The 23,976-nt window shown below is 48.1% G+C and overlaps 1 protein-coding gene across 7 annotated transcripts in view; it reads left to right on the forward strand.

Moving 5' to 3' along the window:
- The window catches only part of ACACB (acetyl-CoA carboxylase beta), a 109,575-nt gene that overhangs the window by 5,567 nt on the left and 80,032 nt on the right, over positions 1-23,976 (forward strand). For 4 of the 7 annotated variants that reach the window (XM_086681911.1, XM_086681916.1, XM_086681915.1 and 1 more), the window contains exon 2: positions 2,937-3,592. In XM_086681911.1, the coding sequence (XP_086538037.1) occupies positions 2,946-3,592 (647 nt within the window). In that variant the 5' untranslated portion in view covers positions 2,937-2,945. Of the gene's footprint in view, positions 1-2,936; positions 3,593-8,973; positions 9,260-13,598; positions 13,873-23,976 lie in introns of those variants that run through there. The other 3 variants (XM_086681912.1, XM_086681914.1, XM_086681913.1) reach the window with 3 other exon arrangements.

Below are 23,976 nucleotides of genomic sequence, written 5' to 3' on the forward strand. Positions count from 1 at the left end.
TCCATGAACATGGGATGTCTTACATTTATTTAGATTTTCTTTAATTTCTTTCAGCAATGTTTTATACACCAGCATTGTACACGTCTTTCACCTCCTTGGTTAAATTTATTCCTAGATATTTTATCCTTTTGGATGCTATTGTAAATGGAATTGTTTTATTAATTTCCTTTTCAAATTGTCCATTGTTGGTGCAAGAAACACAATTAATTTTTGCATATTGATCCTGTATCCTACAAATGTGCTTAATTTGTTCATTACTTCTATTAGGGTTTTGTGTGTGTGTGTGTGGATTCTTTTTTCTTTTTAATTTTTTAAATTACATGTATAGAGAGAGTGCAAGTGGGGGAGAGGGGCAGAGGGGGAGAGAGAGAGAGAGAGAGAGAAGGAGAGAATGGGAGAGAATTTTAGGCAGGCTCCATGCTCAGCAGAGAGCCTGATGAAGGGCTCAATTCCACAACCCTGGCATTATGGCCCGAGCCAAAATCAAGAGTCAGCTGCTCAACCAACTGAGCCACTGAGCCACCCAGGGGCCTCATGTGTGTGGATTCTTCAGGATTTTCTATACACAGGCATCTCCTGCTTTTTGAAAGTTCACATTATGCCACTTTGTTTTTGTGAAAGACCTACACTAGTACCTGTTTTTGCTAACTGGAGGAAATCTGAAGAGGATTTTTGCTTTTAGGAAAAAAAAGTGGAAAAGTTAAAATAGCCAAGCTGCTTTGGTGAGAACCACACTCAGCACCTCAGCACCAAAGCCACCATAGCTTTGAACTGTGTCTGTGAGCATCTGAGTTTTGTCTTGATTTATGTTGTGTATCCATTAGCAAGATGTGTCCTAAGCTACCAGAAAAGCCTAAGAGAGGTTATTTTATGGGCCTGGGAATGCTCAAAAGTGTTTTCTTATCAATTAATGGTAATTGCTTCTTTGCTTTACGCCATTTCAACTTATGAAAGTTTTCAGAGGAACCTCTCTACTTTTGGATAGCGGGGAAACCTGTATAGGATCATGCCGTCTATGATTAGAAATGATTTCAGGTCTTCCTTTTCCGTTTGAATGGCTTTTATTTCTTCTTCTTGTCTAATTGCTTTGGCTAGGACCTCCAGTACAATAGCAAAATAGGCGAAATAGGTGAAATAGGTGAAAAGCGGGCACCCTTGCCTTGTTCCTGATCTTCAGGAGAAAGCTTCCTGTCTTTCACCATTGACTATATATTAGCTATAGGTTTTTCATGACGTGCCTTATTGCATTCAAGTTCCTTTCTATTCCTACTTTTCTGACTTTTTTTTTTTATCATGAAAGGGTGTTGGATTTTGGCCAAATCCTTTTTTTTTTTTTTTTTTTTTTTTTGGTGTTCATCGAGGTCATCCTGTCAATTTCCACTCTGTTCTATGGATGTGGTTTGTTACATTGATAGATGCTGAGCCACCCTTGACTGCCTTTTCTGTAAAAAGAAACTTGATGACCTTAAAGGGAAAAAACCTCCTGACCCTATGTATTACCTGGAAAATACCCTGATGACATTTCAACAGTTTCTGTTGCCCAAAGTGCACAAGAAGTACTCAGGGTCGTGCCGTTCTGGGAAATCTTGAGAACATTTCTACTTCCCTTAAGAACATAATATTGAATTATAAAAAGACAAAAGCTTTTTAGATACTATATTGATGTGTTTGAGCTTTGTGGTCCTGTTTTTTTGTTTTTTGTTTTTTCTAAATGCTTCTACTGTATCCCTGTGGCAAATTGGTTCCGAAATTTCAACACGTTCAGGTCGTATTTTTGTTTGTTTGCTTTTTAACAATCTTTACTTCAAATAGCAATGACTGACTCCATTAATAGGGCAGAGTTAGCGTGGAGGGAAGAGGCATGGGTTAGAAATCAGAATATCTGAGTTCATGCGTTCGGCAAAATGACTTTTTGTCTCTTGTTAAGCTCGCCCTGTTTACCGGACACTGTTTTAGACCCTGGAACAGAACAGACTCCCTTTGGTCTTGCTGGGTTTTCATTCGGTTCTAAGCACACTCCATCCCGGGCATACTAGCGCTAGGAAGAAAATAAGGCAAAGTGCCCTTCCCCTTCCAGAACCATGATGACGATTGTGACAGTAATACAGCGATGATGGCGGTGGCGATGATAAGATAATGGCGACAGACGTAACAGTCCCTTTACATCTACGAATTGGAATATGTAGAGTCTTCTCTTTTCTTTCTAGGTAACAGCTTTATTGAGAGATAATTCATATGCCATTCGGTTCATTCATGTAACCTATATACTTCCGTGGTTTCTAGTACATTCCCCAAGTACATTCACTACAGTCAATTTTAGAACATTTTCATCCCCCCAAACACAACCCTTGTACCCTCTATCCCCATCCTACTAGCCCTAGGCAACCACTCACCTTTCTGTCTCTATGAATTTGCCTGTTCCGGGCGTATCAGATACATGGCGTCATACAATGTGGTCTTTGGCACCTGGCATAATGTTTTCAAGATGCATCCGTGTTGTAACGTGTGTCAGTGCTTCAGTCCTATTTTATGACCAGATAGGACTCCGTTGTATGGATGGATCACCTTTTGTTTACCCATTCTTCAGGTAACGGACATTTGGATTGCGTCTACTTTTTGGGTCTTAGGAATCTATAGCGGGATTCATAACAGGCATGATCTACTCATCTCTTACGTGCATGTTGATGATTTACGATGAGCATGTGTTAGTGTCCCTAAATGAGAGGTGAGAAACGGACATCCAGAGGCGTTCAGGGATGTGCCTAGGACCACAGAGCGTGTTCTATGGAGAACCACTCTGTGCACTGCCTTTCCTCTCTGGCACGGCCAGCTGAACCCACAGAACCCTAGCTTGCCCCTTGCCCCGCGAGCCCCTTTAGGGTGGGAATAACTCCATTATGTAGACTCTAAAATGCCTTTCCTTTTTTCCCCTACAGATTTTCTGAATGACCTTGCTTCTTTTTCTATCTTGTTTGATTTTCTCCTGCTTGACCTTCTCCTGGTTAAAATTCTGGGGGGAAATGACAGACTCCAAGCAAGTCACCAAGAGCACACCCGAAGGGAGCTGTAGCCCAAGCCAAGCGCCTTTTCCAGCCTCAGACAGCTCAGGGGAGCCGCCGCAGAAAGATGATAACAACGGTCCTCTGCCAGAGACTCCTAACCGGGCTGAGCCAGCCTCCCACAGAGGTGCCGACGATACCGATCAGCAAAGAACTTCCGGGCCACCCCCACACCAGAATCCCCCAGGAGACTCCCTTTCCTCTGATGACACCTCCCCAGCGCCCCAAGCCAATGCAACGGGGACCGCAGACCTGAAGACCCCAGATACCGATGGCCCGTCGTCTCCAGCCAAGCCCCAGGACCCGCGAGCCAGACCCCTCTCCAAGAAAGACGAGAAGCAGGAGCACATCAAGAGGCAGCTGATGACCAACTTTATCCTGGGCTCCTTCGATGACAACTCCTCCGATGAGGACCCCAGTGCCGGCTTGTTCCGAGAGTCTCCCCGGAAGGGCAGCCGGGCCAGCCTGGGGACTCTGTCTCTGGAGGCTGCTCTAACTGCAGGCGAGCCGGAGAACCCCGTCCCCACCATAAGGTAACGTGCCCTGTGTCCTTCTAACTGGGAGGCACAGGAGACTGTCTTTGTAGAAAGAACTTAGCCCAGTTGGGAAGCCGACCTTGAGTGTGACCGGTTGTAATTTAAGCCGAATGAGCCAAGGCTGACAAGAGCCATGCGGGATGGGATGATGGGGGCTGGAGGGAGGGACAGGTTCCCTGCCTCCTGAAGAGACCTTCGTTCATTTGTTCCTTGATTCTTTCAACAGGTAACTAAGCACGGAGGCACATGCCTTCCCCTTAGGGATGCCTTCAAAACAAAAACTCAGATACTGTAACCGCATCCAGCAATTTGTTGGAAACAAATGCCCATAGGCCCGTCACAGGCGGGAGTGTCGAGCCCGGGTGTGCAGTTGGTGGCTTTGTTTGTTTCTGTTGTTGCTGTTGAGCTTTGCCGCCTCCCTTCCGGGCGACAGAATTGCAAACAGAATACGGTAGTTCCAGGTGGAAAACTCAGGAAACACAGACAAGCAGAGAAAAGAGAAGAGCCACCAACCGTAACTTGGCCAGGTCCTCTGCTTTCCTTCCAGTGTCCTTCCCTCCTTCCGGTCTGTTCCTTTCTCCAGGAGGTAGAATCCCACTGGCTGTCGGTCTCAGCGCACCTCTTGTACTGTCTCTCTCGAACGTGAAAAACTTGGACGAGGAGGTGCCTTCTTCCATAGGTGCCCACGTTCCCAGGGAGCTTAATTTGCGCTCTGGTGACGGGAAATAGAAGGTAGAGAGAGAGAAAATGCGAGTATTCCCTGTACTGACCGTCCTCAGGGGGAGTTCAGTTTGAGGTTCCGGAAGGGTTAAAGGAAGGGAGGGCTTTAGGGTCTGGTACAAAGAGCAGTCATTGGTGTTGGAAGCAGAGCTGGTTCCCCCTGGGCTCTGCCACCCCCCACTGTGTGCCCTTGGGTATGGCATTCGCCTCTCCCGGCCTCAGTTCCTCATCTGCCAAACACTGACCTGATTAAATGGCATAACGATTGTAACGTACGCAAAGACCGGTACATAGTAGGTACTTAATAAGCCCCCGATTCCTTCATAGCTCCTCCCTGTGGCTTGCTCTTTGTCCCCCCAACACCCACTTCACCCACCACTTCACAGTTTATATAAATTATCCATTGATCCCTTAGAACAACAGCACAAGGCTGGCGGTGGGCCCCCATTTTACAGATGAGAAAACCAGGGCTCAGATCCGTGGTGCCAACCCCCCCACCCCGCCACCCCGCCCTGGCTACTGTTGACCCTTTTGCTCACATCCGTTGGTCCATCTTGGGTCAACTCTGAAGAAATATTCAGGGGGGAAGCCTCCCACCCCCCTCCCCCCCAAAACCCTTCAGAGTGTTGCTTTGCAGAGAGCCACTGCTGTGCTCTCCCTCTTCCACAGGGTGGTCATGCCTCTTCCCCGGGGCCCCCAGGTCAAAAGCCCAGGCCACGTTCAGATATGGGCAGGTGGCCTGCAACCAGCCGGAGGGGTGAGGAAATGAAGCCTGACTTAGAGAAGGCCAATGTGTGGGTAAAGTGCCCCTGCTGGAGTCCGGGGAGTTCCCTTTATTAATATTATTCTTTCCCGGTCAGCTGCTAAATAATCTGCACCCTCAGGCAAATCCCCTAACCTTCCGGGGCTCTGTTTCTGCAAAATGGAGGTAGGGAGTAGGGGTTTTGTTTTATTTTTTTTTTGCTAGTCCTTCCAACCTTCCCATTTCGCAGACAGAAACCTAAGACTGGGGCGGGGGGTGGTTTATTCCAAGGGGCTACACTCAGGCAGAAGCCACAGCAAAGGCATTGATAGGTCTGCGGATCTTCCCTGCTGGTAACAGGTTCTTCACAGACCGTGTGACCTCTGTGTCGCTCCAGAGGTCACCTTGTGGCCCATGCTGGCGTCTTCCTGCCAGGCCACCAGCCAGGAGACTGGGTAGAGAAACGGCACATGTTTAATTCTGTGGCGTGGGAGGAGCTCTTTTTGAATGATCTCAGAGAGCCTTTGTCTTCCCCCTGTGCCCTCGCCATCCCAGAAAACTCACATTTGCTGTTCCCTCTGAACTGAAATGGCCCCCACCCCCTCCTCCACACCCCCCTCCCCCTGCCACCGTTTTCTTACACCTCCCCCCAGGACCTACTTCAAGGCATGTGACCCTCTGCTGCCTCCCTCTTGAAATTCTTAGTAACTTTTCAACAAGGGTTCCATGTTTTCATTTTGCACTGGGCCCTGTGAATCCTGTAGCCTGTCCTGCCTGCCCACCAAAGTCACCTCTTCTGCTTTTTTTTTTTAAGTTTATTTATTTATTTTGAGGGAGAGAGAGTGAGTGCAGGAGGGGCAGAGACAGAGGGAGAGAAAGAGAATCCCAAGCAGGCTCCACACTGTCAGCACAGAGCCCGACTGGGGGCTCGAACTCACAAACCATGAGATCATGACCTAAGCCGAGATGGTGTTGGATACTTAACTGACTAAGCCACTCAGGCACCCCCGAAGTCACCTCTTCTGAAGGGTGTTCCCTGTCCCCAAGCATTCCCCATGTGCCCCCGTTTCTTGATTGATTGCTCTGATATGTTTTCACAACTCATAATCATTCCTGAAGATTATGTCATTAATTTCCTTGTGTTGACTTGGTTGTTACCTGTCTCCTGCACTGAGGGCAAGGTCCATGAAAATGGTGCCACGTAGGTCTCCAGTTTTCTCCACCGACTAGCCTAGTGTGGGTTCATGGTAGACTCTGAATAAATATTTGCTGAATGCATGAATTCAGTGAGGAACCTAGGCTTGCCAAAGACAGAATTCTGCATTCCTGGGGCGTGCAAAACACTTCATGAATGAATCTGGGAAGGAAGGAAGGAAGGAAGGAAGGAAGGAAGGAAGGAAGGAAGGAAGGAAGGAAGGGAGGGAGGGAGGGAGGGAGGAAGGGAGGAAGAAAAGTGGGAAGGAAGGAATAAATGGATGGATGGATGGATGGATGGATGGGTGAATAGACACTTTGCTGTTGCTTTCAGCAGCAATAGCATTTTTGTTTTCATAAAACTCTTTTTTGTGTAAATCGTATGATTTTGCAGACTAGTTCCATGGTTAAGCCCTAATTTTTCTTCTGCATTTAATATGGTTGTACAATCTCCCTGTTCCCTCCCATCTTCCCAGCTGGCAAGGGCCGGCTGAGATTATGGACCCGGTGACTTCGTGCTGTCTGTTCAAGTCCCCTCCTCATCTTCCCTTTTGGGTTCATCTCAGGCCAGGTGTTGGGACTTGGCTTTTCTCTGGACTTGGAAATAGTCCCCAGATGGCGGACTTCCCACGCAACTCTTAGAGAACAAAGCTGGTGAGAACATTACAAGTGACAAAATGCTCACGTGCTGTGAAATGAAGGTTCCGAGGTAATCACTTTGGTCAGCAGTGGCAATGTGATTAGTATACAGTGGGTCTGGGGTAAGATGCCCGTTCAGAGCACTGTTGCCCTGATACTTCTGTCCTGTGGGTGCGTGTGTAGACTGAATGGGTGGGATAGGACAGGTTCAGGATCGCACAACTGTAGTCCTGAAAATTAAAGTTATGACCCAGGGGGCGCCTGGGTGACTCAGTTAAACGTCCCGCTCTTGCTTTTGGCTCAGGTCACGATCTTACAGTTCATGAGATTGAGCTCTGTGTCAAGCTCTGTGCTGAGTGTGGAGCCTGCTTAGGATTCTGTCTGTCTCTCTCTCAAAATAAATAAATAAACTTAAAAAAAAAAAAAAACTTATGACCTGGAAATTCATTAGTTGGTGGTGAACTCATTTAGCAGCAAAATCCACCTTGAATAGATGTAAAGTTGTTTGTAGTGTTTATTTATCCCATTTTGTGAATATTCATGGCTTCTGCTGCTGAAATAGTAACATGAAAACGTATCATGTAAAGCTTTACCATCACCCCCCAAAAAAGTTCCCAAATTCCAAAGCATATTGAGTCCTGGGAGTTTCAGATAAGGGATTGTGGACACATGAATGTAATGTGCTTAGATTTCTGCCCAATTAGTAAGCACAGAAAATGAGGGTGCTTAATGTTTGTGTGCGTGTGTGTGTGTGGCTGGAAAGTCTATAAGGAATGTGTCAAAATAGTTAATAATCATTGTTTTTATATGGTGCAATTATGAGTCATTTAAATTTTCTTCTGTGTTTTCCAACTTTCTGCTGTAGTTATTGTTACAACAAGTGTTAACAATGTTTAATAATAAAACCTTATAAAAATATTGGGGGGGAGGGGCGCCTGGGTGGCTCAGTCGGTTGAGTGTCCGACCTCGGCTCAGGTCACGATCTCACGGTCCGTGAGTTCGAGCCCCGCGTCAGGCTCTGGGCTGATGGCTCAGAGCCTGGAGCCTGCCTCCGATTCTGTGTCTCCCTCTCTCTCTGCCCCTCCCCCGTTCATGCTCTGTCTCTCTCTGTCCCAAAAATAAATAAACGTTAAAAAAAAAAAATATTGGGGGGAAAAGTGAACCAGTCATCCCACTTCCTAGATAAAAAGCTGAAGCCCTCACCCTCAGGGGTCTGTCAGAGGTCTCTGATATCTCTATCAGAGATAATCATAGGCCCTCAGTGCCATTCGAGCCCGGACCCTCAGCAGGTGCAGGTCAGAAAGCAGGGAGTCTGCGAACTCCCGGTATTGATGCTTAACCTGGGCTCCAGCAGAGATGCCTCCACCCTCCTCCTAACCCGTTCTTGGCCTTAGTGAGAAGAATGAGGCAGGGGAGGCAGCCATTTAAGCTCTGTGACCTTGAGGATGTCACCTACCCTCTCAGGGGGCTGGACTGGATGCTCTGAGATCCTTTGTGGCCCCAGCAGCCTTTGCTTTTGTTTCTTTGTGTGTGGAGCGGTGCGTGGTGGGGGGCAGGGGGGCGGTGCTGGAAGAATGGAGGTGGGGGGGGAGGGGGGAAGAGAGCTTGGGGAAAGTTTGTTAATTTCGAACCATTTTCTCCTGGGCCGGTTGCCCATGGATGGTCTGGGTCCTCCTAGGTAAACATTAGGACAAACTCAGAGATGAAACGGTCCAGTGGAGAAGCTAAGGTTTGTCCCATCCATTCATGGGCTTGGGAGCATTTATCATAGGCCTGCTGGTTGCCGGGCTCTGTGCAGGCACTGTGGGTGCTCAGATGGCCTCAGAGAGGCCAGGCCAGGCCAGGCCAGGAAGGAGCCTACGAGGCCACTAGCCCAGAGAACTTCCCATCGTGGGCAGAGAACTTCCCACTGCGTATGCTTTCTCCTCCACTCAGCTGTCAAGTGCCCCCGGGGCCGAGCCATTAACCTTTCTGTGCCTCAGCATCCTCCAGAACGAGGTCACAGTGCTGCCTACCTCACAGGCCCGGTGCCACGCTTAGCTGAGCTACTGTGAGCCCACAGTGCCATGGCGTGATCACTGTCATTGGGTGCCAAGCACAGTGGTCATAGCAAGGGCCCGCAGGCAGACAGGTCTGGCTTCGGATCTCAGACCAGTCCCGTGAGCTCTCTCAGCTGCAATTTCCTTCTCCGTCGAAGCGGGGCAATGCTGGTGTCTACCTCACAAGTGTGCTGAGATCACGGGAGAAGGAGTGGCGGGTGTGGGTGGCCCAGGGGCTGCCTCGGGGGCCGGCCGCTGAATGGGCATCTTCCAAAGCTCTCGCCTGTGGCCATGGCTCTTCCCAGGCCCCTCCGGGCGCACATCCTTAAGGTATAGCAGCCTGTGTCCGCAGGGGAGGAAGTGGAGGGGGGGCAGGCGAAGTGTCCCCAACAAAATGGTAGAACACAAGGCAGTCCACAGGGTGCTTTCCCAACCACTCACTTCCCTGGTGGGAGTGCTGAGTTCAAGAGAGGCTTCTCAAGACAGACCGCAGAGCCCAGGGAGGCGAGTGCGGGTCGGTGGGGTCTGGACCGCAGTGAAGGGACACCACAGGCGAGCACCCTGACACCCGGGACCTTGCTGCACTTCTGTCCCAGATAACGTCCTGGGTGGGCTTGCATCGGGCCTCTTCCAGATCCTTCCTGCTCATGATCTCCCCTCCGTATCTCTTTTCCTCTGCTCCAAGTAGCGAGCAGGTCATAAAACTTTAAATTGTCTATAAATATTTGTTATTTGTCCCTCAGTGAAATGCCATGGATCTTTTGATAATGTTTTAATTTACTTATTCCTTTATTGATTTAGGGGGAGGCTGGCAGAAACCCCCTTTTCAACTCTTTTTAGCTCCTAAGATGTTTTCTGGGAGGTTCGGGGGAAGGGGGTCTCTGTTTTCACATTGTTTCATTGGTGGACTGGATATTGAGTTTCGGAAGAGGCTGGCCATTAATACAGGATCCAGAGAAACTAAACATTCCTTTCTCTCTCTCTTAAATATCTGGATCCTGCTTTATTTTTATTTTTATTTTTTTAAAGTTTATTTTTTTATAATTAAAAAAATTTTTAATGTTTATTTCTGAGAGAGAGAGAGACAGGGTGCAAGCGGGGGCGGGACAGAGAGAGAGGGAGACACAGAATCCAAAGCAGGCTCCAGGCTCTGAGCTGTCAGCACAGAGCCCGACGTGGGGCTCGAACCCACAAATGGTGAGATTGTAACCTGTGCCGAGGTTGGACGCTTAACCGACTGTGCCACCCAGGCACCCCTTAAGTGTATTTATTTATTTTGAGAGACAGAGTGAGAACAAGCGGGGAAGGGGCAGAGAGAGAGGGGGAGAGAGAGAGAGAGAGAGAGAGAGAGAGAGAGAGAGAGAGAGAGAATCTTAAGCAGGCTCTGCACTGTCAGCACAGAGCCCAATGTGGGCTCAGTCCCACAAACTGTGAGATCGTGACCTGAACTGAAATCAAGAGTCGGATGTTCAACAGACTGAGCCACCCAGGGGCCCCGTCTGTATCTTAATTTAGAAAAATCTTTCACTTCTGCTCTATGCTTAATGGAACATTTCCTCCATCACATATTGAAAGGGATTATTTTAAATTATTTTGTTAATGTTTCTTTATTTTTGAGAGAGAGAGAGAGAGCTTGCACTCGCATGCAGGGGAGCAGGGGAGGGGCAGAGAGAGGGAAGGACAGAGGATCCGAAGCGGGCTCTGTGCTGTCAGTGGGACTTGAACTCACGAACCATGAGATCATGACCTGAGCTGAAGTCAGACGCTTAACGGACTGAGCCCTCCAGGTTAATGCCCCAGGGCATTATTTTGTTTTTGTCTGAATGAATGCACTTGGTATATGGATGGTTTTACAGATGAAGTGGAGAGAAGAGTTTTGCTCAGGGTCACAGAGGGCACAGGGCCAGGCTTGAGGCCGCTCACGGCTCCGGAATTTCCACTGTGCTGCTAGTCACTTGTACGTGTACCATTTCTTGTTTTTGCGTGTGCCTTTCGCCATTGACCTGGCTTTTCCCTCTGCCATACCAACAAGTTAAATTTAGCCTCTGATGAGCCTGAGCAGAAGGGCTTGTAACACGAGACTGCATCTACAGCCAAGTTTGAACTGTCATCGAAAGCACAGTGACAATTGTTTAGAGGAGATGTTTGTATAAAGGCGGGTACCGAGCATAGGGGCGTGTGTTATTCTTTCCTTCCGATCGTCTCTTCCCTAATAAGGCAGGCAGAGAAAAACCCAAGTCGTTATCACTCTGATGACGTGCCAAGCGCGGACATCTAAGTGAAATCCTTTTCTTGAGAGCCCCCACGTGAAAGCGAGCTGTGTTACGACGTCTCTCGGGCTGGGTTGGCGGAGAAGTTAGCATCACCACGATGTCCAACAGGTGTTGGGGTTTTGTCACTAGAGGATAAAAATCCAGAGCGATGCAAGTAAACCGATTCCAGCTCTTTCCCACTTGATCCTTACTGACTTGGGGTCTTTTGAAATACTTTCATTTCCTGATTTTAATTGTTTTCCCTATTTTGAGGGGAATATATTACATTTGGGTCATGTCGGGGATGAATTTGCAGGGGGGAGGGGGCTGGTTTGAAACTTTAAAAAAATGCACCAGCCTAAGGTGGAGTTTGTTTTGGAGGAAGGAAAGACAAGGCCGTGGAGAACATTCTAGAAATTCTGAAGAGCTGAGAATTGTGTTCACCTGTTTTATGTATTTATTTCTTAATCCCCTTGTTGAAACAGTTGATATCCTGCTAGAGCACAGCAAACTGGTGTCCTCAGGCAGGGCTGCTTCTACAGCTCCTAGGAGAGGTCACTGCTGCCATTGTGGCCATATTTGCAAACGTTTCCATTAGTTTTTGGCTTCTTGCTTTGCTGTGAACGTGGGCTACATTTATTATCATTGCAAGATTTTCTAGGCAGTGTTTTGGGTCCTTTTAACTTATGAAAACTACTTGGAGAAGTATTCATTCATTTATTCTAACTGGAATCAGTTTGCGTGGGTTCAAGGCTTCAGCTCTGTCACCCTTAGGAAATGTACATCTCTGGGTCTTGTTTCCTTATCTGCATTATGGAAATAAAAACGATAGGATTGTTGGGCACCCGGGTGGCTCAGTCCATGAAGAATCCCACTCTTTTTTTTAAATTTATTTTATTTTATTTTTTTTAGCGTTTATTTATTTTTGAGGTAGGGAGAGACAGAGCATGAACGGGGGAGGGGCAGAGAGAGAGGGAGACACAGAATCTGAAACAGGCTCCAGGCTCTGAGCCGTCAGCCCAGAGCCCGACGCGGGGCTCGAACTCACAGACCGCGAGATCATGACCTGAGCCGAAGTCGGCCGCTTAACCGACTGAGCCACCCAGGCGCGCCCCAAGAATCCCACTCTTGATTTCAGCTCAGGTCAGGATCTCACGGTTCATGAGTTTGAGTCCCATGTCGGACTCAGAGCCTGCTTGGGATTCTCTCTCTCCCCTCTTTTCTCTTCCCCTACCCCACTAGTGCTCTCTTTTCTCTCTCTCTCAAACATAAATAAACTTACAATGAAAAAAAAAATAAAAACAATAGGATCGCTATTAAATAAGACAAAGGCACAAGAGAGCACTCAGGGTATGCTGGTCTTAGCAGAAAGCTTATTTTTTTAAGAAAAGATGTATTCATTTGAGTGTGGCTGACACACAATGTTGCATTCGTTTCAGGTGTAGGATATAGTGATTAGACAAGTCTATATAGTTATGCTCTGCTCACCACAAGTGTAGCCACCATCTGTCACCATACATCACTACTACACTATCACCGGCTATATTCCTTATGCTGTCCCTTTCATTCCTGTGACTCATTCATTCCATAGCTGGAAGCCAGAAAGAAGCCTTTTTAGGGTCTCAGGGCAGCTGGGGTCTTCCCTGCCTTGAAAGCACTCACTTTACCAGGTGACCCATGTGGTCCGAAGTGTGTGTTGGGAGCTCTCCGTGGGGACAGAGAGACCTGGAACAAACTTGTCCCTGGGAGTAGAGGTGAAAGAATGAGCAAAACCAGGAACTTGGAAGCCAGAAGTTGACCTGACTTCGGGGGCTTTTACCAGGCACTGTGGTGACATCTGACTCATATTTTAAGGTTTATTTATTATCAGAGAGAGAGAGCGAGAGCGCGCGCAAGGGAGGGACAGAGAGAGGAGAGAGAAAATCCCCAGCAGGCTCCACACCGTCAGCTCAGAGCCCGAGGCAGGGCTGTATCCCCCTAACCCTGACGTCATGATCTGAGCCGAAATCAAGAGTGGGGCTCTCAACCGACTGAGCCACCCAGACGCCCCTGACTCATATTTTAAATAAACCATATTTTCCACCACCTCCCTAGGGGGCGTATTCAAGCACTTGTGAGTTTTGCCCAGCTGCCAGTAGCTAGTGGGTGCCATCCTGGAACGCTTCTACTCCAGTCAGGCGAGCTGGGTAGGAAAGCAGCCAAGAGGGTTTTTGTTTTTTGCGTTTTTTTTTTTTTTTTTTTAACATCTCCGGCGGTCGACTCCCGGCGCCCAAGGTCAGCGGTGGCTCCGTGATTGGCCGGCGCGGGGGGGCGGGACCTGGCCGGCGGGGATAGGGGGCGGGGCCCGGTGAGGGGGCAGGACCCTTCTGGGAGGAGGGGTCCGCTTGGGGGCGGGGCCTCGGCGGGCGCGTCCGCCCCGGACACTTGCGCGCAGGACTCATTTCGGGATGGAGGAAGCTCAGCGCTTGGGCCGGCATCTGCAGGTTGCAGCACAACCCGGCCCGAGCCGCTCTCGGACCGCGCCTCCGCCTCCCTGTGGCTGCCCTGCTGGGCCCCGGGACCGGGGTCCGCTTCAGGGGGTCCAGGGGTGCATGCTCGGCATTCCGGAAGGAGCCGGGTGGGATTGGTCGGCGGGCAGGTCAATATGAGTCCTGCCAAGTGCAAGGTCTGTTTCCCTGATCGCAAAGTAAAGTAAGTAAGCCTGCAATTCTAATGACCGTTATCTTTTGCAAACTTACGCAGCGTGTCCCCCCCCCACCGCCCCTAGTAGAGACAAGCTGTGTGACCCCTTCGCTCCACCTCCTCTTCCCCGCCCCCACCAAAGAAATGCAGGCTTCAGTTTGGCCGCTGGGGAGATGGAGACTGCCTTGCAAAACCCGGGAGGCTGGATTTGGCGGTGATGTTGTTTGGAAGGGGGCGCTCAGAAACACAAAGGTGGACCCGCTGGCGGGGGTCCGCGCTTTCCTCCTCTTCCTCCCCTTTGCTTTGGTGAAGCCTTGGTTGCGGAAGGCAGGACTTTGGAAATGATCGCGAAGCCCGGGGCGAATCAATGTGCATCTGAGCGCGCATCCCATTTAAGGTTATTTTCTGAGCAATTAGTGCAGGCATTTCTGTGCCCCAGTGCTTCCTAGCCCCACCTGCTTGATTTCTTGTTTTCATTTTATTGCACTTGAAAAAATTACCAAAGTCACGTTCTGTTTGTTGTTGAAAAGTCAGAAAATTCTAGATAAGCAAAAAGGAGGAACAAAAATCACCCTTAACCACTTCTCCCCATGCATCCCCGCCCACCCCATGATCTTTATTAACAGTTGCTGGATAGTTAGTGCAGGGAAGTGAGGTCACTTGGAGCCAGAAGGACCTGGTTGTTTGGGTTCAAGGTTGGGGGGTTCAGAGAGGGCAGGAGACATGCCCCAGGAAGGAGGCTGACCTTGAAGTTCTCTGGTCCCTCTGCAAAGCAGAATAACAGAGCCTTTCGGGGGACCCTCCTTGGATTGCTGAAGGCAAAGGGCCTGCAGACGGGCACCGGTCCCCTGTTTGGATCATGGTCTTTGTTGTACACTGAGCTTTTTGTAGAGCATGTTAGTCACATTTCTACCCCCATCTAACCCCTCTGGCAAAACCCCTCAAGTCCTCCGGTGTGCCCAAAGCTGGCCGTGTGGCCTACAAAGGATACATTTTTTTTTTCCTGATCTGTAAGGCTATTTACACAAAAGTTCAACATACGAATCTTGAATCACATTGAATCGAAACCACCTTAAGCTGAAAGAATAAACCTGCAAGAATTGGAATCCCCCCATTGCAAGTGGCTTCGCTGCCACGGGAATGCTGCTCAGAACCAAGGCCAGCTGCCTGGTTGAAATGTGGGTTGTTGATTGGTGGTTCTCGCCCCCACCTGCAGGTTAGAATTTCCTGCGGGGGGGGGGGGGGGGGTGCTTTTTGGAAAATGTAGATGCCTGGGTGATCCCTACTCCCCCCCACCCCCCCACCCCCAACAATCCTTCCCATCCTGGGGATGCTGAGTAATTAGTCCAGGTGGGGCCTAGACATCAGCAGTTTTTAAGGCTTCTCGTGATGGAGTGCACAGTCAGGGCCGAAAAGCACCGCTTAACTCAGAGTTGGTGAACTGTTTCCATCAAGGGCCAAATAGTAAATATTTTCGGCTTTTGTGGTCATATGGTCTCTGTTACACCTACTCAGCTCTGCCATTTACTGCCCCAGGAGTCACAGATAATACATCATGATTGAGAGGGCCTGACTGTATTCCAATCACACTGTATTTATGGACACTGAGGTTGAAAATTCACGTAATTTTCTCATGTCACAAAGTAAGATTCTTTCAACCATTTAAAAATGTAAAAACCAGGGGCACCTGGGTGGCTCAGTCAGTTGAGCATTCAACTTCCGCTCGGGTCACGATCTCCCGGTTCGTGAGTTCGAGCCCCACATCAGGCTCGCTGCTGTCTGCACAGAGCCCGCTTCAGATCCTCTGTCCCCTTCTCTCTGCCCCTTCCTCGCTTGCACTCAAAAAATAAATGAACACTTAAAAAATAAATGGAAAATGAATAAAAAGGTAAAAACCATTATTCGCTTGTGGGAGGTACAAAAGCATGTGGCAGCCTGGCCTAGCCCAGGTGGCCATCCCAGGAAGCACTGGGCCGGTGGGGAGGGGGACAGGAGGCCTGAGAGATTTCCAAGGGTCTCTGTGTCTGGGAGCCCAAAGATGAGTTCAGAATTATCAGCCTTTTACTAAGCCATGCAATGTCCTTTCTTCCTTACTTGCTTGGTGAAAATAGCAAGTGAATAACTTTACTTCCATCAGGTCATCGGCTCTCAGCAGTTACCATCCCTACTTTACAAAAGAGAAAGGAGAGGTAGGGAGGCAAGGGCTGGTTGATGTCAGGGCCCAGTGGCCCCATACTGGGCTCTTCCCATGGCTTCCCTGTGGAGAGGCCCCTCAGCTTAAGGTCTTTACTGCCCGCAAGGCCCAGTGCTGAACCCTGAACACACACTCAAGGAAGGAGACGCAATTAATGTTGTTAATATTTTCATCTTATGAGGGAACTAAGAGACACCTGCTAAGGCAACTTTCCCAGGATTACACAGGTCAGGAATGGTAAATTCTGCATTGAAAGTCTAGAAGGATGGCTCTAATCTACGATTAGATCTATTAGAAACCATTAGGGTTTCTCAGCTGAGGCACTGCTAACGCGTGGGGCCCTGTAATTCTTTGCGGTGAGGGGCTGTTCGGAGCATCCTAGAACATTCAGCAGCATCCCTGGCCTTTACCTACTAGATGGCCACCCCTCCTTCGTTGTGACCACAAAAAAATGTCTGCAAACATGGCAATGTGTCTCCGGGGGACAAAACTGCCCCCAGCTGAGAACCCAGTGGTACACACATCGCCTCTCAAATATAAGTGCTTGTTTTTTCAAGTCCAGACAATAGAGATACTCTCATTTGTCTTAAATATCTTCCTGCCTCAAACTTAGATTCAGAAGGTCAGAGTCAGATTGGAAGCCCACACTTGCTGTCTGTGTGACTTGAGGTCATCGGGCCTCTCGGAGCCTCAGTTTCCTCACTGTGAGCAGGAAATGGTGGCCTCCCCTGCACGGGGCTCTGGGGATTCAGTGAGAAGCCCCCCGTGTCTGATTCATAGTGACACTTGAGATGTTTATTCCTTCCCCGCGGGTGTTTTCTGCCTGGTCTTGTGCCTGAGCAGCTGACTGTGTTTGGTGTTTGGCGGATAGCTCTGTGGCCTAGTTGATTGCACCTGAAGCCATTTCCAAAGTCACCCTGGAATATTTCAGCCCTCACACTTGCCTTGGAACAAATGCCGGTTGACGGTCGGCCCTCCAGAGCCAATGTTGGTTGGCCTCCAACTTTGTCAAAAACGAATAAAAATAGCCACTGGCCTGGAGACTGGGTCTGAAACAAGGCCCCTCCGGCAGCGTTGTGTGTTCACCCGCCTAGTTAGTTGTGATGGGCCGCGACCCACCTGATGGAGGGGCTCTGTCGCCATGTTTGAAATCAAAATGGCGGCCGGGAATGGTTTTTCCAGGCCCCAAAATGGTGTTCTTCTCCTGGATGACTTTTTGTTGTTGTTGTGCTTTAGGTCAGTTTGCTAGAGTTTTAGTGTTTGCGTGCATGGAAACGGGATGGCTGAGACTATCCGAAGCCAAAAGATGAAGCCAGCCAGTCGGGGAAGGCTGTAGATAAGAGTGGGGGGCCGGGGAGAGCGGATGGATGGGGAGCAGACCCTGGGCAGAGGAGTGGCTGAAGCGTTTCCTGGTGAGGTTGGGAGGTCAACAGCCCCTGATCCTCTTGGCTTCACTGCACTGAGATGATAATACAGAGTTTACTGTGTGTCAGATGTCATTTTTTACTTTCTATGTATTAACCTTTAAACCTGGTGTAGTATGTGTTAATAACCTTATCTTACAGTTAAGGATACTGAGTGCCTTGCCCCATGGATGCCAGAATGGCTAGGGCTTTCAGCGTCCTTATTAACAAAATTCATATATATTTTTTTCTTATTGAAAATAATTTATCGGGGCGCCTGGGTGGCTCAGTCGGTTAGGCATTCAACTCTTAATTTCGGCTCAAGTTGTGATCTCAAGGTTTCATGAATTCGAACCCGCCTCACCGCAGTGACAGCGCAAAGCCTGCTTGGAATTCTCCCTCTCTCTGTCCCTCTCCCGCTCACTCTCTTTCGGTCCCTCTCAAAATAAATATGCTTAAAATTTTACCACTGCGGGAAATTTAACAAACATGAAGGAAGAGAGGAAAACACAAACCACCCATAATTGCTCACCATTTTGGCGTCTCTTTCCCTAGATCAGAGGCCTGCAGGTTAGGGCCCTCAGGCCACATCTGCTTGTTTTTGTAAATATATAAAGTTATCGGAAACAAACTGAGCTCCTTGCTGATTGATGGGATGTAATTGGCAAGACAATATCTGCCCTTCCAAAGTACCCTTGTAAGTCCTGTTTTGTTTCAGTAGTTCAGCCCTAGGAGGTTGTAGAAGAAAAGCTGCTTGCAGTTTATTTATTTATTTAAAAAAAATTTTTTTTAACGTTTATTTATTTTTGAGACAGAGAGAGACAGAGCATGAACGGGGGAGGGTCAGAGAGAGAGGGAGACACAGAATCGGAAGCAGGCTCCAGGCTCTGAGCTGTCAGCACAGAGCCCGACGCGGGGCTCGAACTCACGGACCTTGAGATCACGACCTGAGCCGAAGTCGGCCGCTTAACCGACTGAGCCACCCAGGTGCCCCATGATCAATCAGTTCTTCACCAAAAGTTTGGTCCCCTGAACCCACTCATCCCTGCCCTCGACCTGCCTGGTGACACAGCCACTGGACACACCTGTGGGTGGTTAACTTCTGGCTTAATTCCTGGCAGATGAATGTCCCATTGCTGCGTTACAAAAGTGGACTCAATATTCGCGCCTGATTCTCTTCCATGCCAGGAGAAGTTCCTGTCAACCTCCCACTAAATGACAGCAAAAGAGATTTTTATTTTATTTTATTTTATTTTATTTTATTTTATTTTATTTTATTTTATTTTATTTTATTTTATTTATTTTATTTTATTTTATTTATTTATTTTATTTTATTTTATTTATTTTATTTTATTTTATTTATTTTATTTTATTTATTTTATTTTATTTATTTATTTTATTTAATTTATTTTATTTTATTTTATTTATTTTATTTTATTTTATTTATTTTATTTATTTTATTTTATTTTATTTTATTTATTTTATTTTATTTATTTTATTTATTTTATTTTATTTTATTTTATTTTATTTTATTTTATTTTATTTTATTTTATTTTATTTTATTTTATTTATTTTAAGTTTATTTATTTTGAGAGAGAGAGTGCAAGCAGGGGAAGGGCAGAGAGAGGGAGCAGGAGAGAGAGAATCCCAAGCAGACTCTTCACTGCCAGCACAGAGCCTGACACGGGGCTCTATCTCATGAACCATGAGATCCTGACCTACGCAGAAATCAAGAGTCGGATGCTTAACCGACTGAGCCACCCAGGCGTCCCTAGATTCTTTTTTTTTTTTTTTTTAAAGAGATGGAAACCATCAAGGCTGGTAGGACAGGAGATTTGCGATACTATTTTGGAGGCCCCAAAGCAGGTGAGCCAGCAGTAACTGGCTTAGCAGAACCAAGAGGGCTGAGTCCTAAAGCAGCCGTGAGGACGGCTGAGAACTTACTGGATCTGCACCCTGAAAGGCGCAGGGACTGGCGGCATCACGTGCCTGTGCGCCTGGGGGTAAAGGTGGGGAGGTACCAACGTAAGAATTGGGTACAAAATGCCCAGATCTTGTCTGCTTTGCTTGGCAGGGGTTGTCCACTCCCACCCCCACAGAAAGCAGGCAATTCATTCCCTGGAGAGGGAAAAGTAGAGGGTCTTGGTGCTGGGGACCGATGGGCACGGTGGAGGGTGTGGGACCTGTATCCAAACACGACGATCAGGGTCCGTATAGGTTATAGGTGTTGAAACCTTCCCTGCCCCCCATCCCAGACCTTCCTGCCACGTTCACCCCCCACCCCCCCTCTTCCCAGCTGCTGGCCAATTGAGAGTTGGACCCTTGAAAGAAGACGACTCTAAGTGTACTTGGGGTTCCCTGGTACACAGCAGCCCCCCTCCCCAAGGTCCCGAGCGTGGAGCTCAGGGTCCACCGGCCTCACCTCAGTACCTTCTGTCAGCCCTTTGGTTCTCGCTCTTCGCCACGAGGAAGTGACTGAGGCTTAACAAACAGTTGGGGACAGTTTCTGATATGGAAGGCAGGCCCCGAACAGAGAGACACAAGAGACTTGGAAGAAACAGAAATCGTGCTGGGAGAAGGGAACGTGAAAAAGCTGCTATTATTGCCCTCACTGAAGTCAGGGAGGTTGTTGCACACATAGGCATAGGATGCGTGAAAAGGAAACTCTGCTGGTCATTAACAAGCTCTTGGTTGTAAAAACACAACAGCGGCGGCCGGGAGGGGGGGATGGGTGGTGGGTGGTGCTCCTGGGTGGCTCAGTCAGTTGAGCGTCTGACTTCGGCTCAGGTCATGATCTCACAGCTCGTGAGTTCGAGCCCCTCATCCGGCTCTGTGCTGACAGCTCGGAGCCTGGAGCCTGCAGCCTGCCTCAGATCCTGGGTCTCCCTCTCTCTCTGCCCCTGACCCACTCGCATTCTGTCTCTGTCTCTCTCAAAAACAAACAACCATTAAAACAAATTTAAAAACACAACAGCGGGTTAGGAGAGAAGGCTGAAGGAATCGCCCGGAAAGTGGAAGACACGAGATGGGAAGTAGGGGAGGGGTAAAATACAGAAACTTGCCGGCCAGTCTAAGAATTTCAGCATCCAGATGATAAGGCTTCTGGAAAGAATAGAGAAAAAGGAGGCAGGGAAATCATTTGAAGGAAATATTTGAAGATAAATTCCAGGATGTGAGTTTTCACATTGAAGGAGCCTGATAGATGCACAGCCCCACTGACGGAAGCAGATGCACACCTGAGCACATCCCTGTGAAACTGTAGACTACAGGAGACAGAGACAAGGTCCTATAAGCTTCTGGATGTGAAACAACACAGATCACCCACGAAGGATCCAAGTATCGGAACAGCTCCGGTTCCAGCATCCTCAGAAGCCACAACACGATGGTGCAAGGCTTCCAAAACTCGGAAGGAGAAGGTTTTCCCTGATAGAGTTCTGTACACGGCCAAACGCTAGGGTCAAACGTGAGAGCAGAAGGAAGTTTCAGACCACGCCAGATGATGACACATTTACCACCCCCAGCCCCCACTCCCCATCGCCTTTTTTGAGAAGGCTAGCGATCCCCCCCTGAAGCAAGAGAATAAACTGACATCCAGCATAGAATCAGAGGGAATCTCCAGGGCGGTAGTGATGAAGTAGCCTGGTGCAGTGAGGAGGAGGACAGGCACGCGAGGACGTCCTCGTCACATGTCCTGCCATGGTACCATTTTTTTAATCAGATGAACTACCGGACGCTATGTCTCAACAAAACGAGGGAGAAAGAGGGAGCCGTGTGATCCCCCAAACGAGGGATCAGACCCGAGGAGAGGCAAAAGGAATCCCGAGGAGGTCAGCAAAAGAAGGCCCAGGATGACAGTCGGGTAAGGGGGTCTGGAGAGCCGGCAGTCAGGACGGGAGGAGAGAGCAGAGGCCTCCAGGAGGGATGTTGCCAATGAAAAATAAGGGAGCTGCTCAATTAGCTGCAATTAGTGGGCTGCATTAGCAACAGGTGCAAGAGCTTTGCGAAGGAGGGGCGCCTGGGTGGCTCAGTCAGTTGAGCGTCCGACTTCGGCTCCGGTCGTGATCTCGCGGTCCGTGAGTTCGAGCCCCGCGTCGGGCTCTGGGCTGACCGCTCGGAGCCTGGAGCCTGCTTCCGATTCTGTGTCTCCCTCTCTCTCTGCCCCTCCCCCGTTCATGCTCTGTCTCTCTCTATCAAAAAATGAATAAACGTTAGAAAAAATTTTAAAAAGAGCTATGTGAATGAAAACCCCACTGTCTCCAGGAAAGAGAGAGAGAGAGGAAAGAAAGAGGAAGGAAGGTAGGTAGGAAGGCACATCTGGTCTACCCCAGCCCTCATCTGTGAATAATCCTGGATTCATGAAACACCACGAACTGAATCTGCCAGGGTGCAGCATGCCTGTGTTGAGAGATTGGGGGACGGGAAGCAGATGGGGCAGCTGAGTAAGAGCTCTCATTCTTGTCCCTCAAGATCCGAGGGCCATAGATGGTGTCTCAAAACTAGACACGGAAGACACATAACTCTGGTTTTCTTGCCGTATTTTGGAGCTGTACTCCAGATCAGCACTGCCTAATAGAAACATAATGTAAGCTACACATGTAATTTAATTTCTTTCTTTTTTTTTTTTAAATGTTTATTTTTGAGAGAGAGACAAAGCACGAACAGGAGAGGGGCACAGAGAGAGGGAGACGGAATCCGAAGCAGGCTCCAGGCTCCGAGCTGTCAGCACCGAGCCCGACGCGGGGCTTGAACCCATGAAGCATGAGATCACGACCTGGGCCGAAGTCAGACACTCAACAGACTGAGCTACCCAGTAATTTAATTTCTAATAGTCACTTTAAAAAGTAAAAAGAGGGGCGCCTGGGTGGCTCAGTCGGTTAAGTGTCCTACTTCGTCTCAGGTCTGCTATCACTGTTCCTGAGTTCGAGCCCCACATCGGGCTCTGTGCTGACAGCTCGGAGCCTGGAGCCTGCTTCGGATTCTGTGTCTCCCCGTCTCTCTGCCCCTCCCCCACTCGCATTCTGTGTCTCTCTCTCAAAAATAAACATAAAAAAAAGTAGAAAGATATGTATTTAAGTATATTTCTTAATATTATCTAAAATAGATAATATTTTTTGATAGATAATATAGATAATATTTTTTGTGGATTTTTGTTTTATAGATCATGTAAGTATAAAATCATAGGTATACACAGTATGTGTCATATCAGCCTTTAAAACTACATATCGAAAATCTCAAAGGCTCAGAAAATATTTTTCAGAATTTCTTTTTTTATAATCAATATGTTTACTGTATTTTATTATTTTTTTGCTATAGTTATACTAAGTTTTTATTTGTTTTAATTTAAATCCAAGTCATTTATTGTATAGTATAATAATAATTTCAGGAATAGAATTTAGTGATTCATCACTTACATGTAACACTCAGTGCTTGTTCCAACAAGTGCCCTTCTTAATCCCCATCACTCCTTTAGTCCATTGCCCCCCTTCCTCCCCCCCAGCAACCTTTGGTTTGTTCTCTGTATTTAAGAGTCTCTTATGTTTTGTCCCCCTTCTCTGTGTTTATATTATTTTTGCTTCCCTTCCCCTATGTTCATCTGTTTTGTATCTTAAATTCCACGTATGAGTGAAATCATATGATACTTGTCTTTCTGTGACTAGCTTATTTTGCTTAGGATAAGACACCCTAGTTCCATCCACGTTGTTACAAATTCTTTTTTTTTTATTTATTTTTTAATGTTTTACTTATTTTTAAGAGAGAGAGTGAGCGAGCATGAGCGGGGGAGGGGCAGACAAAGGGAGACGCAGAACCTGAAACAGGCTCCAGGCTCTGAGCTGTCAGCACTGAGCCTGATGCGGGGCTCGAACCCATGGACCACGAGATCATGACCTGAGCCGAAGTCAGAGCTTAACTGACTGAGCCCCCCAGGCGCCCCTACAAATTCTTTTTTTTTTTTTCAACGTTTTTATTTATTTTTGAGACAGAGAGAGACAGAGCATGAACGGGGGAGGGGCAGAGAGAGAGGGAGACACAGAATCGGAAACAGGCTCCAGGCTCTGAGCCATCAGCCCAGAGCCTGACGCGGGGCTCGAACTCACGGACCGCGAGATCGTGACCTGGCTGAAGTCGGACGCTTAACCGACTGCGCCACCCAGGCGCCCCTACCAATTCTTTTTGATGGCCGAGTAATATTCCATTGTACATTCCACATCTTCTTTACCCATTCATCTGTCGATGGACATTTGGGCTCTTTCCATAGTTTGGCCATTGTCAATAGTGCTGCTATAAATAGGATTTCAACGTACAGTCAATATAAAAAACGTTGATAAGAGGGATGCCTGGGTGGCTCACTTGGTTAAATGTTTGACTCTTGATTTTGGCTCAGATCATGATCTCACGGTTCAAGTCCTGCATCAGGCTCTGCACTGACAGCATGGACCCCACTTGGGATTCTCTCTTTCCCTCTCTCTCTGCCCCTCCCGCCTCTCTAAATAAATAAATGAACTAAAAAAGATGTCA

Source organism: Puma concolor, chromosome D3 (genome assembly GCF_028749965.1).
Source record: "Puma concolor isolate L17-30 chromosome D3, mPumCon1.1.hap2, whole genome shotgun sequence".
Classification (NCBI taxonomy): domain Eukaryota; kingdom Metazoa; phylum Chordata; class Mammalia; order Carnivora; family Felidae; genus Puma; species Puma concolor.